Source organism: Antedon mediterranea, chromosome 5, assembly GCF_964355755.1.
Source record: "Antedon mediterranea chromosome 5, ecAntMedi1.1, whole genome shotgun sequence".
Taxonomy (NCBI): domain Eukaryota; kingdom Metazoa; phylum Echinodermata; class Crinoidea; order Comatulida; family Antedonidae; genus Antedon; species Antedon mediterranea.
The window spans coordinates 17,906,082-17,919,568 of NC_092674.1; the positions used below are offsets into that span (position 1 = coordinate 17,906,082).

The 13,487-nt window shown below is 33.8% G+C and overlaps 2 protein-coding genes across 4 annotated transcripts in view; one reads left to right on the forward strand and one right to left on the reverse strand.

Annotated features, from left to right (window-relative positions):
- The window catches only part of LOC140048615 (gephyrin-like), a 219,957-nt gene that overhangs the window by 200,774 nt on the left and 5,696 nt on the right, over positions 1-13,487 (forward strand). For 2 of the 3 annotated variants that reach the window (XM_072093367.1, XM_072093369.1), the window contains one exon: positions 2,153-2,256. In XM_072093367.1, the coding sequence (XP_071949468.1) occupies positions 2,153-2,256 (104 nt within the window). The remainder of the gene's footprint in view (positions 1-2,152; positions 2,257-13,487) is intronic. The other variant, XM_072093368.1, reaches the window with a different exon arrangement.
- LOC140048899 (uncharacterized) lies at positions 11,028-12,018 on the reverse strand. The gene has a single exon (XM_072093702.1). It carries the CDS (start codon positions 11,724-11,726, stop codon positions 11,028-11,030), a length of 699 nt encoding a protein of 232 aa, XP_071949803.1. The 5' UTR covers positions 11,727-12,018.

Here is a 13,487-nt window from a genome sequence, read left to right on the forward strand (position 1 = left end):
GCTGTTTTGTTTCTGATGTTTGATGCTGTTTTTCTGCTGCATCGCTTGTGTTGTTTTTACAGTTCTAAGCCAGTTTTATTACAGATGTAGCATGATATTTTCTCTAGTAATTTTGGACACTCTTGAGCTTTATGACCCATAAGGTCACATTCAAAGCATCTAATTTCTACTTTCTGATCTTTATGAAAAAGCCTTGCGTTAAAGTTGTTGATTTTAGTAAATCTTGGTAAGCTTCCTTTAGAAGTATCTCCAAATAATCTACTTTAATAAACTTAACACTATAAAATACTTTAAAAATATGTAGATAATATGACTCTAATTGACAATCATAGAATTGGTACACCAGGTAACATGCAAACAAATTTAAATGCCCTTGGGAGATACGATAATAATATGAAAGTGAATGGGAGCAAATGTGCTGCTATGCTTATTAATTTTTCCAAATCCCCTCCTATTACAACTGTTCCGCAAATAGATAATAAGCAACTACAGATTGTACCTTGTATGAAAATCCTAGGTGTATTGAACAATAAAGTATATATGCTTAAACTACTTAAGAAATTCCAACTTAATAAAGATGATAATTACCGTGTTTATGGGTTATATTAGACCTCTTTTGGAGTATGCTGTTCCTGTTTGGAATGCTGGCATAACGAACAAACAGATTGATCAATTGGAAGCAATACAAAGGAGGGTACTTAGAATAATTCTTGGTATAAATTATATAAGCTATGAAAATGCTCTCAGTGTATGTAATTTAGAAACCCTCGCTACTAGAAGAAAAAACCTACGGTTTGCTGAAGACCTCGAAAAGTCAGCATATTTTCAATCATAGCTACAGCCTAGAAATAAACCGTACAACTTAAGAAAGACCAACCCATATCAACAAATAAAATGTAAAATAGCCCTTTGCAATACCTAATTAACCTGTTGAATAATAAAGAATAATTACATTTAGCCAACGTTGCCGTCATCAACCAATGTGAAATAATAAACAAATAATACAAGTAATAATAAGTTTTAATACAGATATTTTATTAGGCCATGATTCGTAACAATTTCTTTGATTTGTCAATGTTTTTATCATTTTTATATTATGTACTTTATCTAATTCCATTTTAATATAAGATGTTCTTTTCATTATGTGATAACTTTTTTATATGTGCAATATTTTGTAAAATTTTCGTTTTATTGAATAGAATAAAATAAAATTATATATTCTGACCAAATCAAGTCAAATGTTATTTTTCTGTGACCAGTATATATTGAGATTCAAGAAAACAGAGGTCAAAGGTCAATTAAGCCATTTCTAGCCACATTGATAACATGTTTCATTAGAATAAATATAAACAAATATGTTTGGATCAATTTAAGACCAAATACATGTCTTTATGACCAGTAGTTATCGAGAAAGTCAGGTTCAAAGGTCAATGAAGCAATTTCTGGCCACATTGATAAAATGTTTCATTAGAATGAATATAAACATATGTTCTGAACAATTTAGGACCAAATACATCTTACTATGACCAGAAGTTATCGAGATAGAAGGTCAAAGGTCAAAACAATATTTGCATTCACTTTTGGACAAAAAAGTTCATTAGATCAAATATAACTATATAGGTCCTGAACAATTTGCATTAAACCTTTTCTCTCTGAGATTATTAGCAATATATAAGAAGACAAGGTCAAAATGCCAGAAATGGTAGTTGCAGCCATTTTTGGAGTGAATATAAATATATATGTTGTGGAATTATTTGACACTAAAATGAAACCTGTAACACCAGCCATTACGTAGATGAAGCTATTTGAATATTTTGGCTGCCATCTTGAAAAGGCCCATAACGGGGTTACAGATTGGGCAACAATGTTTTTCTAGTTTATTTTGACCCACTAAAGATATTACAAGTTGCCAACTTTCATCACAAATTGCTCTTTGAACCTGACTATTTTAGTTCTGAAAAGAACTGTTGAGTTTCTGGACGTTTCGATCAATATGCTTTGATCATCCTCAGGAGTGAGAATGCAGAAAGTCAGTTAATCCAAACCTCAACATTATTATGATTATGTTATATACATATTGTATTTTCTAAAAAGTTATTTTCCTATATCAACAGTTATTGATTATTACCTTCTTGTTTTCTTTATGTTACAGGAAATCCTGTATCAGCCATAGTATGCTGTAACCTTTTTATTTTACCTACATTAAAAAAGATGTGTTGCCACTTAAAACCTTTTCCTAAGAGAATCAAGGTAAAGGTATGTAAATTAATTACTAGATGTTACATAATACATAACATATATCAGATATACAAATAATGACTCAGTTGTTTAGTTTTGGACACATTCAATATAGTTTATATTTATTTAGTCTCATATACGAAAAGCGTTATACCAACACTTCTACTTGCAACATATGAACTGTATACAAAACAAAACATTCAAACTCATTCTCTGTCTAAATAACAACATATGAACAGCGTACCTTATAAACTGTGACAATCAACATACAGGCCATCTTTCAACCATAATAAAAACAAAATGTGTGTGTGTATTAATGTTTTTTCCGGTGGCGACTATTTCTCATTCTCACAGATTTCCTCATCTTTATCGTTTCAAATTAATTAATTAAATTTCAGTATATTACCGGGCGGTTTAGAATTAATAGAATCGATTTAGTGCACATATTTTACCATTGGTCTTAATATGATTTTTGTATGAGACACACTTTGGTACATCTGAAAACCCAATTCTTAAGTGATTCTTGTGATGCATGTGGTATATTAGCCCTTGTTTAACAGTAGACTATCATACACATGACTCATACTACAGTATCCATTTGTAGAGTAATTGCTTAAATGAACAATAGAGGGCGGCATAACTATTTACAGTATTTATTTATTTATTTATTTGTTCTTTCTTTAAACTGAAATACACTTTCAATACAAATGTACTGATTTCCAAAGTGGTTCAGTAAACATATTTACAACAAAAATAAAATATAAAAGAAAAACAAAAAGAAAGAAAACAGATATAAAACTATTTACAATTGTGAAGGCAAAAAGGTTAATACATATATGATTTCTATAGTGAAGATTTAAAAGTTGCCAAAGACATATTATGGAGTTCTGATTTTATGTTATTTGGTAGAGAATTCCATAATTTAGTTGATCTATAAACAAAAGTTCTTTTACCCTGAGAGTTATTCCATAACGGAATAGATAAATCATTATTACTTTGGGAGCGAGTGCATTTATTATGGTTATCTACAGTAAATTGAAATAATATTGTTAAGTATCTTGGAGCTATTTCTTTTAAACATTTAAATAGCATTATAAGAATATTTTCATTCCATTTTTCTGTAAGTCTACTCCATCCAAGAGTATTTAAGATATCATTAATAGGGGTATACATGTCTACTGATAACAATATTCTACCTAATCGGTTGATTAAAACCTGAAGAGAATCTGAAAAACTTATGTTACAATTGGACCAAACACAGCAACAATAATCAAATAATGGAATAATTAAAGCATTTGCTAACATTTTTAAAGTATACATAGGAAGATACATCTTAATACGACGAATCACACCGATACGTTTAGCTATTTTACAAGACATTTTGTCTATATGTTCCTTCCAATTTAGTTGAGGATCAAAAATGACACCTAAATACTTAAAAGAATCAACTCTTTCAATAGTTTCGTTATTATGAAGTAAAGTTATATTCTTAAATGTTGCCGTTTTCTGATTTGTGCTGAAAACCATAAGCTTGGTCTTATCAAGATTTAGTGTGAGTTGATTATGGTCAAACCATTCTATAATTTTGTTTAGATTGATATTGAGTTGATTCTGAAGTATTAAAGGGTCAGATGAACTACATACAGTAAGAGTGTTGTATCATCTGCATACATCACACATTTACATGATAAAAATTCAGGAAGTGAATTTACGTATAAAATAAATAGTAAAGGTCCCAGTATTGATCCTTGTGGGACACCAATATTAACATTCATGGTGTCAGATTTTGTTGAATTTATACAAACAACTTGAGATCGTCCACTTAAGTATGATTTAAACCAGTGAAGTGCAATATCATTTAAGCCATAATTCCTTAATTTGGTAAGTAATATTTCATGGTTAACTGTATCAAATGCTTTCTTCAAGTCAAGAAATAAAGCAGCAGATGAAATACCTTTATCAAAGTTATCTAAAATATAATCAGTAACATCTAAAAGAGTAGTTTCTGTAGAGTGACCTTTTCTAAAGCCCGATTGGGAGGGATTTATAAGGTTGTTAGTTCTTAAATACAAGTATAATTGATCATGCACAGCACGTTCTAAGAGTTTTGAAAGTATGGGTAAAACAGAAATTGGGCGGTAATTATAAGGGTCTGACATATCCCCATCTTTATATACAGGAGGTGTTACCTTAGCTAGTTTCCATTCATCTGGAAATCTAGAACTGAACATAGAAAGATTACAAATATATGAGAGTGAGTCACAAATTATCGGAGCAGCTAGTTTAAGAAGTTTGCAATCAAAGTTATCAACACCCATAGCTTTATTAGTTGACAATTTACATAACTGGTTAAAAATGTAATCAGGGGTAAGAAGATCAAATTCAAATTTGTTACCCGCAAAACAATTTTCTGAAGTGTTACTAGTATAACTATTGGAGTTAGTATTATTGGAATTAGTAAATTGATTTGCTAAAGAACTTCCAATTGAAGTAAAATGAGCATTGAAAACATTGGCTATGTCCTTATCATTGGATGTATAGTTTTTATTATTATCTTTATATACATTATTTATACTGGGTTTAGTTTTAGGTATTAATTTATTTATTGTATTCCATAATTTCTTGGGATTTTTAGCATTTTCGTTAATAGTATTTGTACAATATTTTCTTTTTAAATTCCTATTTAAATTGTTAACTTGATTTCTCAGCTGTTTAGCTTTGTCCCAATCTTCAGGTTCATTAGTTTTGTGAGCTTTCTTATAATAGTAGTCTCTGTCTTTTGTTAATCTTATATAATCAGTGGTTATCCATTCAGGAAGTGATCCTTTCACTCTCTTTGTCTTTAAAGGGGCATGCCGATTACATAACTCACCAAATAAGTGTTTCCATAGCAACCAGACAGTGTTAACATTAGAGTAAAGCTTGATTTGATCCCAGTCAATACATTTTAAATCTTCTATAAATTTGTTTTGGTCAAATTTTTTAAAAGAACGAGAGGTTATAAACTTTGGAGGAATATGTGTTTTTTTAGTTTTTCGAATTAGATATATTAAGGAGTGATCACTTATTCCATGGCTTGATACTCCTGCTGTTGAAATATTACAATTAGTGACAAATATCAAATCTATAATTGTTTTACTAGTGTTAGTTATTCTTGTAAATTCATTAATTAGTTGGTTAAGATTACTATTTTTAGCTATTTTATTAATTTTTCTTGCGTTAGTATTATTATTTATATCTAAGTTAAAGTCTCCCAAGATCACAACATCATTATATAATGATGTACTTTGTTGGAACATGTTGTCAAGTTCATTTAAATATTCAACTTTAGCATTAGGTGGTCTATAAATATTACCTATAAGTAAAGGTTTAGAATATGGTAAATTTATTTCAATCCAAAGAGCTTCAACATTTTCAGATCTCAGCTCTTGGATTTCTTTAAAGGCAATACCACTTCTAATATAACATAGAACTCCACCGCCAGCTTGAGTATTTGGTCTATCAAGCCTACAAATTTTGTATCCGTCTACTAAAATCTCATTGTTATCAATATTGGTGCATAGCCACGTTTCGGTTATACAAAATATATCATAGTTATATTCATGGAGAAGTGTTTTGACATTGTCTAATTTGTTTCTAAGTGATTGTATATTTAAGTGGGCAATTTTAAAGCCCTTTTTACTACTTATTTCATAATTAAAATTGTTAAAGTAATTACAAAAAGGTAGTTCCATTAAAGCGTTTTGTATAAAACAATTGTCGCACCACCAATTATTAAGTCTGATTGAAGGATTAGGAAAACAAGAAAAATCATAAGATAATGAACAAATTTGGCAAGTAGTACACATTAAATTAAGAGTTTGCTTACATTTAGAAGAGCTATTATTATAATTATATATACTAGTAACAATATTTTTATCAAGTTTAACATTTGCATAATCCTTAGTTAATGGAACAGAAGTATTAAAATTGGTTATATTAGTATTTGCACTTTGTACAGCTGTTCCGGCTTCAACTTCTTCGCCTACTTTTCATTGATCTTTGACATGTTTTGCTTTACAGTATTTCATTTTGTGTCCAAGTTGTTCACAGATATAACAAAACACTGGTTGACCATGACGGCAATTACTGCTAATATGTCCGGTTTCGCTGCAAAAATGACATGTAGGTGATTTCATTCTTTGCTGTTTCTTGCTGTTCTTCTGAAGGATTTGGATACTGTTGTTTATACTCTTGATGAGAGTTGATGTGCCACGTTGGTTCAAGTGTAGGCCATGAGATGTGAAGTTAGACCTAGAACTTTCTTTCAAACCAATGGTATATGAATGATCGATGAAGTATTTTCCGTACATTTGCTTTAATGAATCATTGAGCTTTTCCACTTGCATGTTGTAGTGGGCATTGTCAAAACGAGGGCATACTGCTGATACATACACATTTCCACCGGAAACTTTTGTCCACAACTCTGTTACAAGGTCAGTAAAGTCATTCTCTAGGCTTGTAAGATTAATGTCTGGAACAGCACAATCATTTGTACCTACATGTATTATGACATTTTCGATACCATTAAAATTTACCTCATCCAACTGCTCATAAACTTGCTTAGTTGTAGCCCCTCTCATTGTTTTGACAGATGTTTGATGGAGGCCTCTAGTTTTAATATGCTTTAGCATTGAGTCTCCGATGATTAAATTCTTGTTGGTATTTGATGGTGTTCTATCATGGCTTTTGATAGTAACAGTTTCATTCATGATATCTGTCTTACGTTGTTTAGTTTCATTAGATCTAACCAGCTCACATTTTGCATCGTCTGATTGATCTTGACAGTTATTTTCACTGGACTCGGTGTCAAGAATTACGAAATGATTTGTTGGTTGTAAAATTGCATCTTGAGTAGTGGTTGGTGCACTAACATTGGCAACTACATGTTTTGGTTGAACAAATTCATTGTTTGATTTTTCCTGAAAGCTTCTGAGTTGTATTTCAAGACAGGAGTTTCGTTCGCACAGTTCATTAAAAGCCGATGTCAGCTGTACAAAGTTTGTTTGTAATTTCTTAAGTTCATAAACTTGTTTTTTAAGGTCAGCAATTCTGTCTTCTTGACTCCTGAGTTTTGATTTCAGTGTAGGTGATTCTTCCCATTGACCAGGGGTATGATGTATACTATAGTGTTCAATACACTACAATTCTTCCCCTTTAGATTCAATGGTAATAACATTTTAAATAGCATTAAGCTTTAAGGTATATCATGCTTGTTATAAGATTTATTTATTTATTTTTTTTTTTAAACTGTTCTGATAATAAAGTGTTTCAATCTCAAGTGTCCATTTATTGTAGTCTCATTATTTATATTGTTATCATGGTTTGTTTGTTTTATCTTTATACTGGGTGACCTCTTCAGTCAAAGACTGATCTCCCAGAGGGCCCAGTTGGTGATCAGTGGCTGTGATGTACTAATACACCGGGGTAACCCCCTACTCGTCTCGAAAGATGTACTAGGTTCTTTAAAGTGCACACGAGCAAGTTGTGTACACTGGACCTACGGTTTATAGTCCTTATCCGAGAAGACTCGTTCTACCACCAGAACCATGGAGTGAGTGAGCCTCGAACCCCTGCCAATGTTATGGCTACGTAATTACGGTTCCACTGTCTTAACCTAATGGTGATTATTGTTAACTGTATTGAGTTATGTCTAAAGGTCCATTATAAATCAAGTCTGTTAGGTGGTTTCCTGTTCCTCTGTGGGTATCTCCTTGGTGGTGGTTGTTGTGGAATCTCAACTGGTTGTTGTATTTCCGGTGGTGGTGTTGGTGTTGCTGAGATAGCTGGTTCTAAATCAACAGGATCTATATCTGGAGGTGTCTCTAGATCTAGTGTTAAGCCACTGCTTAGAATTTGATCAATGTGTCTTTTCCAAATCATGTCTGGTCCAACTTTGACTTCATATGACAACTTTCCAGTTTTCCTATGAATAATTCCAACTATCCACTTCTGACTCTTTGATCTATAGTCACGAACACACACTTTGTCTCCTTCTTTGAATTCTCTAAGCTTCTTTTCGCTAGTTGGTTTTCTCTGGCTTTCCTGGTTATTTTCAACTTTTTGACGCAAGTCAGGTGTAATGCAATCTAGTCTGGTGCGTAGTTGTCTTCCAATAAACATTATTGCTGGAGATATTCCAGTTGTGTTGTGTTGGGCATTTCTATATGCTAATAGAAAGTTTTTGTTTTGATTCGTTTCCTTCTTTTTCTGATTTGAGTGCTCCTTTAAATGATTGCACAAAACGTTCTGCTAACCCATTGGTTGCTGGGTGGTATGGTGCTGATTTGATGTGTCTAATACCATTATTCTTGAGAAACATTTCGAATTCTTCTGACACAAATTGCGGACCATTGTCCGATACCAACTGCTTTGGTAGTCCATACCTCGCAAATAAATCACGCAACAGAGTTATTGATTTGCTTGATGTCGCTGTAGTCGTAGGCAATACCTCAGGCCACTTGGATTGTGCATCCACAACTACCAGATACATTATGTTGTTTATTGGTCCCGCATAGTCGATGTGGATACGTTCTCACGGACTGCTCGGCCACTGCCATGGATGTAGGGGTGCTTTCTGAGGTTCGTGCAGTGTCTTTTGGCATCCACTACAGGTTTTTGCTAATTTCTCTATGTCAGCATCCACTCTCGGCCACCAAACATAGCTCCTTGCCAATGACTTCATTTTTACAATGCCCAAATGTCCTTCATGTAACTCATCAAGTACTCTTGCTCTGAAAATTGACAGTTCATCACGTCGTCTCCGGAATGGTTCAAACTCCGGATCACATCTCTTAGGCCAACCCTTCATTGTGTAATCATACACCTTTGACATTGTTGGGTTGTGTGATGTCTCAATCTTGACCTGGGCACTTGTTACAGGAAGTGGTTGAAACTGCATAGTGTGAAACACCTCAACCGGATCATCAGCATTAGCTTCAGTATTTGCTAATGGTAGTCGTGAAAGTCCATCTACATTTTTGTGGTTTTCACCTTTCTTGTATTCAATCTCGTAATTGAATCCTGACAAGTAAATTGCCTGGCGAGTTAATCTTGCAGCTGCTGTGTCAGGAATAGCCCTCGACGTATTGAAGATGTACGTAAGTGGTTTATTGTCTGTAACTAAGGTGAACTTTCGACCAATCAAGTAACTGGTAAATTTCTTTACTCCCCATACTATGCCAAGAGCTTCCTTATCAGAGTTACCTCTTATGAGAGTAATTCTTCTCCGCTGCGCTCAAGGTCCTCGATGCATAGGCAATTGGTCGTTCGACTCCATCAATGTTGTGTGACAATATGGCACATAAGCCATATGGAGAAGCATCTGTAGCTAACTTAACAGGCAATGTTGGGTCATAATGTGTTAACACATTATCTGCTGTCACAAGTTGTTTGGGTTTATTAAACACCATCTCGCAATCCTTTGTCCATGTCCATTTTTCCTTTTTCTCTAACAGTTTATTTAACGGATGAATTTCTGTAGCTAAGTCTTTCAGGAATCGATGGTAATAGTTGATCAATCCCAAGAATGATCTGAGTTCACTTATGGTTGTAGGTCTGGGAGCATTTCTAACAGCTTTAATCTTGTCCTCAGTTTTATGTAATCCATTTTCATCTATCACATGACCACAAAAAACGACCTTTTCTTTGAAGAATTCACACTTCTTGTCATTGAGGCACAGTCCTCTATCACTGAGAACTTTAATACTTTTTCTAGATTCCTTAAATGTTCTTCATGAGTAGTGCCAGTAATAATCATATCGTCAAGTAGACACTGGACTCCCGGAATACCATTCAGTATTTGTTCCATGGTCCGCTGCCATATGGCAGGAGCAGATGCAATGCCATATGCTAGTCGATTAAACTGGAATAGCCCTTTGTGTGTATTAATGGTCAGCATGTTTCTGGATTCTTCTTCCATCTCTAAATGTAAATATGCTTGTTCCAATTCTAGTTTGGTGAACTTCTGTCCACCCGCTAAAGTTGCGAAAACATCCTCGATTCTTGAAAGAGGGTAGCAGTCCACTTTTAACTTTGGGTTTACTGTAACTTTGTAGTCTCCACACAACCTGACATCTCCATTACTTTTTGGTACAGGCATTATTGGAGTTGCCCAATCACTAGTTTGAATCGGGGTGATGATTCTCTGACTCTCGAGGTTCTTTAATTTGGCTTCAACTGCAGGTCGAAGTGCATATGGTACATTCCTTGCCTTAATAAAAACTGGTTGTGCACCATCCTGTAAGGTAAGTTTACCTTTTACACCATTCACCTTTCCAATTTTGTTGGTAAAGAGTTCTAGATATCTATTTAGCATGGCTGAAACATCAGCTTTGTTGTAGTCAGACTTCACTGTGAAGATGCTGGCCCAGTCTAGCTTGATATGTGTCAACCACTGACGACCAAACAACGGAGGTCCACCTCTTTCTACTACGTATAGTTTTCCATCGTGTTTCTGTCCGTTGTGTTCTACTTTGGCCTTCAAATACCCTTTTGTTTTCACTTCTTCTCCAGTATAAGTTCTAAGTTGAACTTTGGTCGGCAACAAGTCTGTATTTCTAAAATATCTCTCAAAATCTTCTGTAGAAATCAACGAGAGTGCACTGCCAGTATCCACTATCATGTCCAATGGAATATTATTTATCGTTCGTTTTATCTTCACTGATTTCCCGACGTCTACATTATTAACATACATCATGGCTAGAAGGTTGTTTTCTTCTTCATCAACAACATTCACTCGCTTACCCTTCTTAGTTTGGTGTGGTGTTTGTTTTGATCAGTTGTTTTGATTTACTCTGGCATGCAGTTTTGATATGTCCCTTCTTTTTACAGTTATGGCACTCAACTTCTTTGTACCGGCAGTCGTTTGCCTTATGACCACCCTTGTTGCAGCGATAACATAATTGCTGCTTATTATAGTGTTTCACGTTTATCTTGTTCACAGTACTCCTGTTTGGTTCTTCTTTAAACTGTTGTTGTAGCGCTTTCGCTAATGTAAGCTTTGCCTCAGCCAACAGTCTTTTTTGTATACTGCCTGACCTAATTCCGCAAACAAGACGATCCTGCAGGGCATCATTTAGCTGTGCTCCAAATTCACAGTGTTTGGTGAGGCGTCGTAAATCCGCTAAATAGGCCTGGATTTTTTCACCTTCATGCTGCTCACGTTTGTGGAACCTGAATCTTTCAGCTATAACTAGAGGTTTAGGACTCAGATGCCTTTCCAACGAATCCACAAGTTCCGGAAATGTTTTGGTTGATGGTAAATCAGGTGCCACTAAGTTCTTCAGAAGACCGTAAGTCTTAGGCCCTATCAAGCTGAGTACTGTAGGTACACGCTTGTCGTCATCCACGCCGTTTGTCGTGAAATATGCCTCTAGCCTTTTCACATAGGAGGCCCAGTCCTCTGCCTCGCCGTCATACGGATCGAGTCTACCAATTATAGTACTCATCTTAGCAGATTGTAGAATATTAACTATTGAATATTCTTACTCACAGATTAATATTCTTATTGACGCGCTTTCCGTTATATTCTCGTCGCCAATTGTGGTATATTAACCCTAACCCAGTAGACTATCATACACATTACTCACTACAGTATCCATTTTGTAGAGTAATTGCTTTAATGAACAATAGAGGGCGGCATAATTATTTACAGTATGATGTATACTATAGTGTTCAATACACTACAATGCACTTTCGGGTCACAGGTCACTAACCTATTTTTTCAGGCAATTTGAACAATATCTTTATTTTATGGCACAGTATTTGATGAAATATATAAATTCTTTTTTAATTAGGCTCAATTTAAAGCTGATGAATCATACTACACATTGATTATCATTAAAAGTCATTTTAGTCATTGTTTTACAAAATTATGGAAATAGACGAAATTACGAGACCCATCTTTTAAAACCAATTATTAACACGATGACGTCATCATCTTCGTCTTAAATGTACGTTTTATGGTAAATTATGATAAAAAGTGAGAAACAATGCACTAAGTAGCTCGCGGCGAATGACCTCTCGTGGACGGTCTTTAGGCCTGGCCTAGATTTGCCAGACTCCGTTGATACAAATTGAGGAAAACCCAGTATTTTCGCTGAAAGGTTAGGAGTCTTCCATTTGTTTTGGCCTCACGATCAATCGAAAAGTGGGTTGAATTACTGAAGAAAAACAAAAATATCAATCCGCGCGCAATGTATTTTGGGATTTATAGCGGGCCGCTATAATTATTAAAATTGACTTATTTTTCACATTTTTAACCATTTAAAGATGAAAAAAGTTATCGCAATAGGACCATATAGTATTATTTTTACATTAAATACGGTTTGTGATCTTAAATTAGATCTAAAAAACGTAGGGAAGGTGTCTTTAAAATCTAAATACAAGCATGATGAATGCTGCAACAATTGTTTTCTTTTCCCAATATCGATGTGCAAAGCTTTTTTAATTCAATTTGTAGGGTAAGAGTGTATTTTCAAAGTTCAGAATTGTGAAAACACTTTGAAAAAGATTTAAAAAGTTTAGAAGATTTGAATACGCTTGGACCTATACCAAAGTTATGTCTGCAAGTTCAGTAAATAGATACTGGACAACTTAATTAAAATCAAAAGAAGCTTTAAAGATGTATTGTCCCCCAAAAACATGAAAAATGAAGATTAATTAAATCAGACTTTGAATAAGTTATTTTGTAGTTTTAATAAAGTTAATCACTTCCATAGAAAAAAAAATGAAAAAAAATCATGTTTTCACTTATAAAATGACAAAATAAATGGTTAATTTCAACCAAAAATCCATTGGCTGGCAGCCAATTTGATCATTTTTTGCTTTAAATTACATTTTTTCAGGTAAATACAATTTTTGTTCGAAGCGGATAACTATTATGTTACACTAAAATGGAATATTCAACAAAAAATGTTGTAAGAATTATTTTTTCAGGGGGACAATACATCTTTAAGAGCAGTAGTCTATAAATATCGACCTTTAGGTGGTTAAGTCAAAAAATAGATTTTCTTTAAAATTTGCACAATGAAAGAGGTTTGGTTGAAACATGCACAGATAAAATTATTTTTGATATCTGTATCTTGTTGCCATAGTAACGACCATTTTTTTAAATTACAGCATTTTCTTGTAAATTATCCAATTTTATCTAGTTTGGAGCTTCACAACGTCTATGGTAAAACTTGAGCTGCGTTCTTGATTATATATAT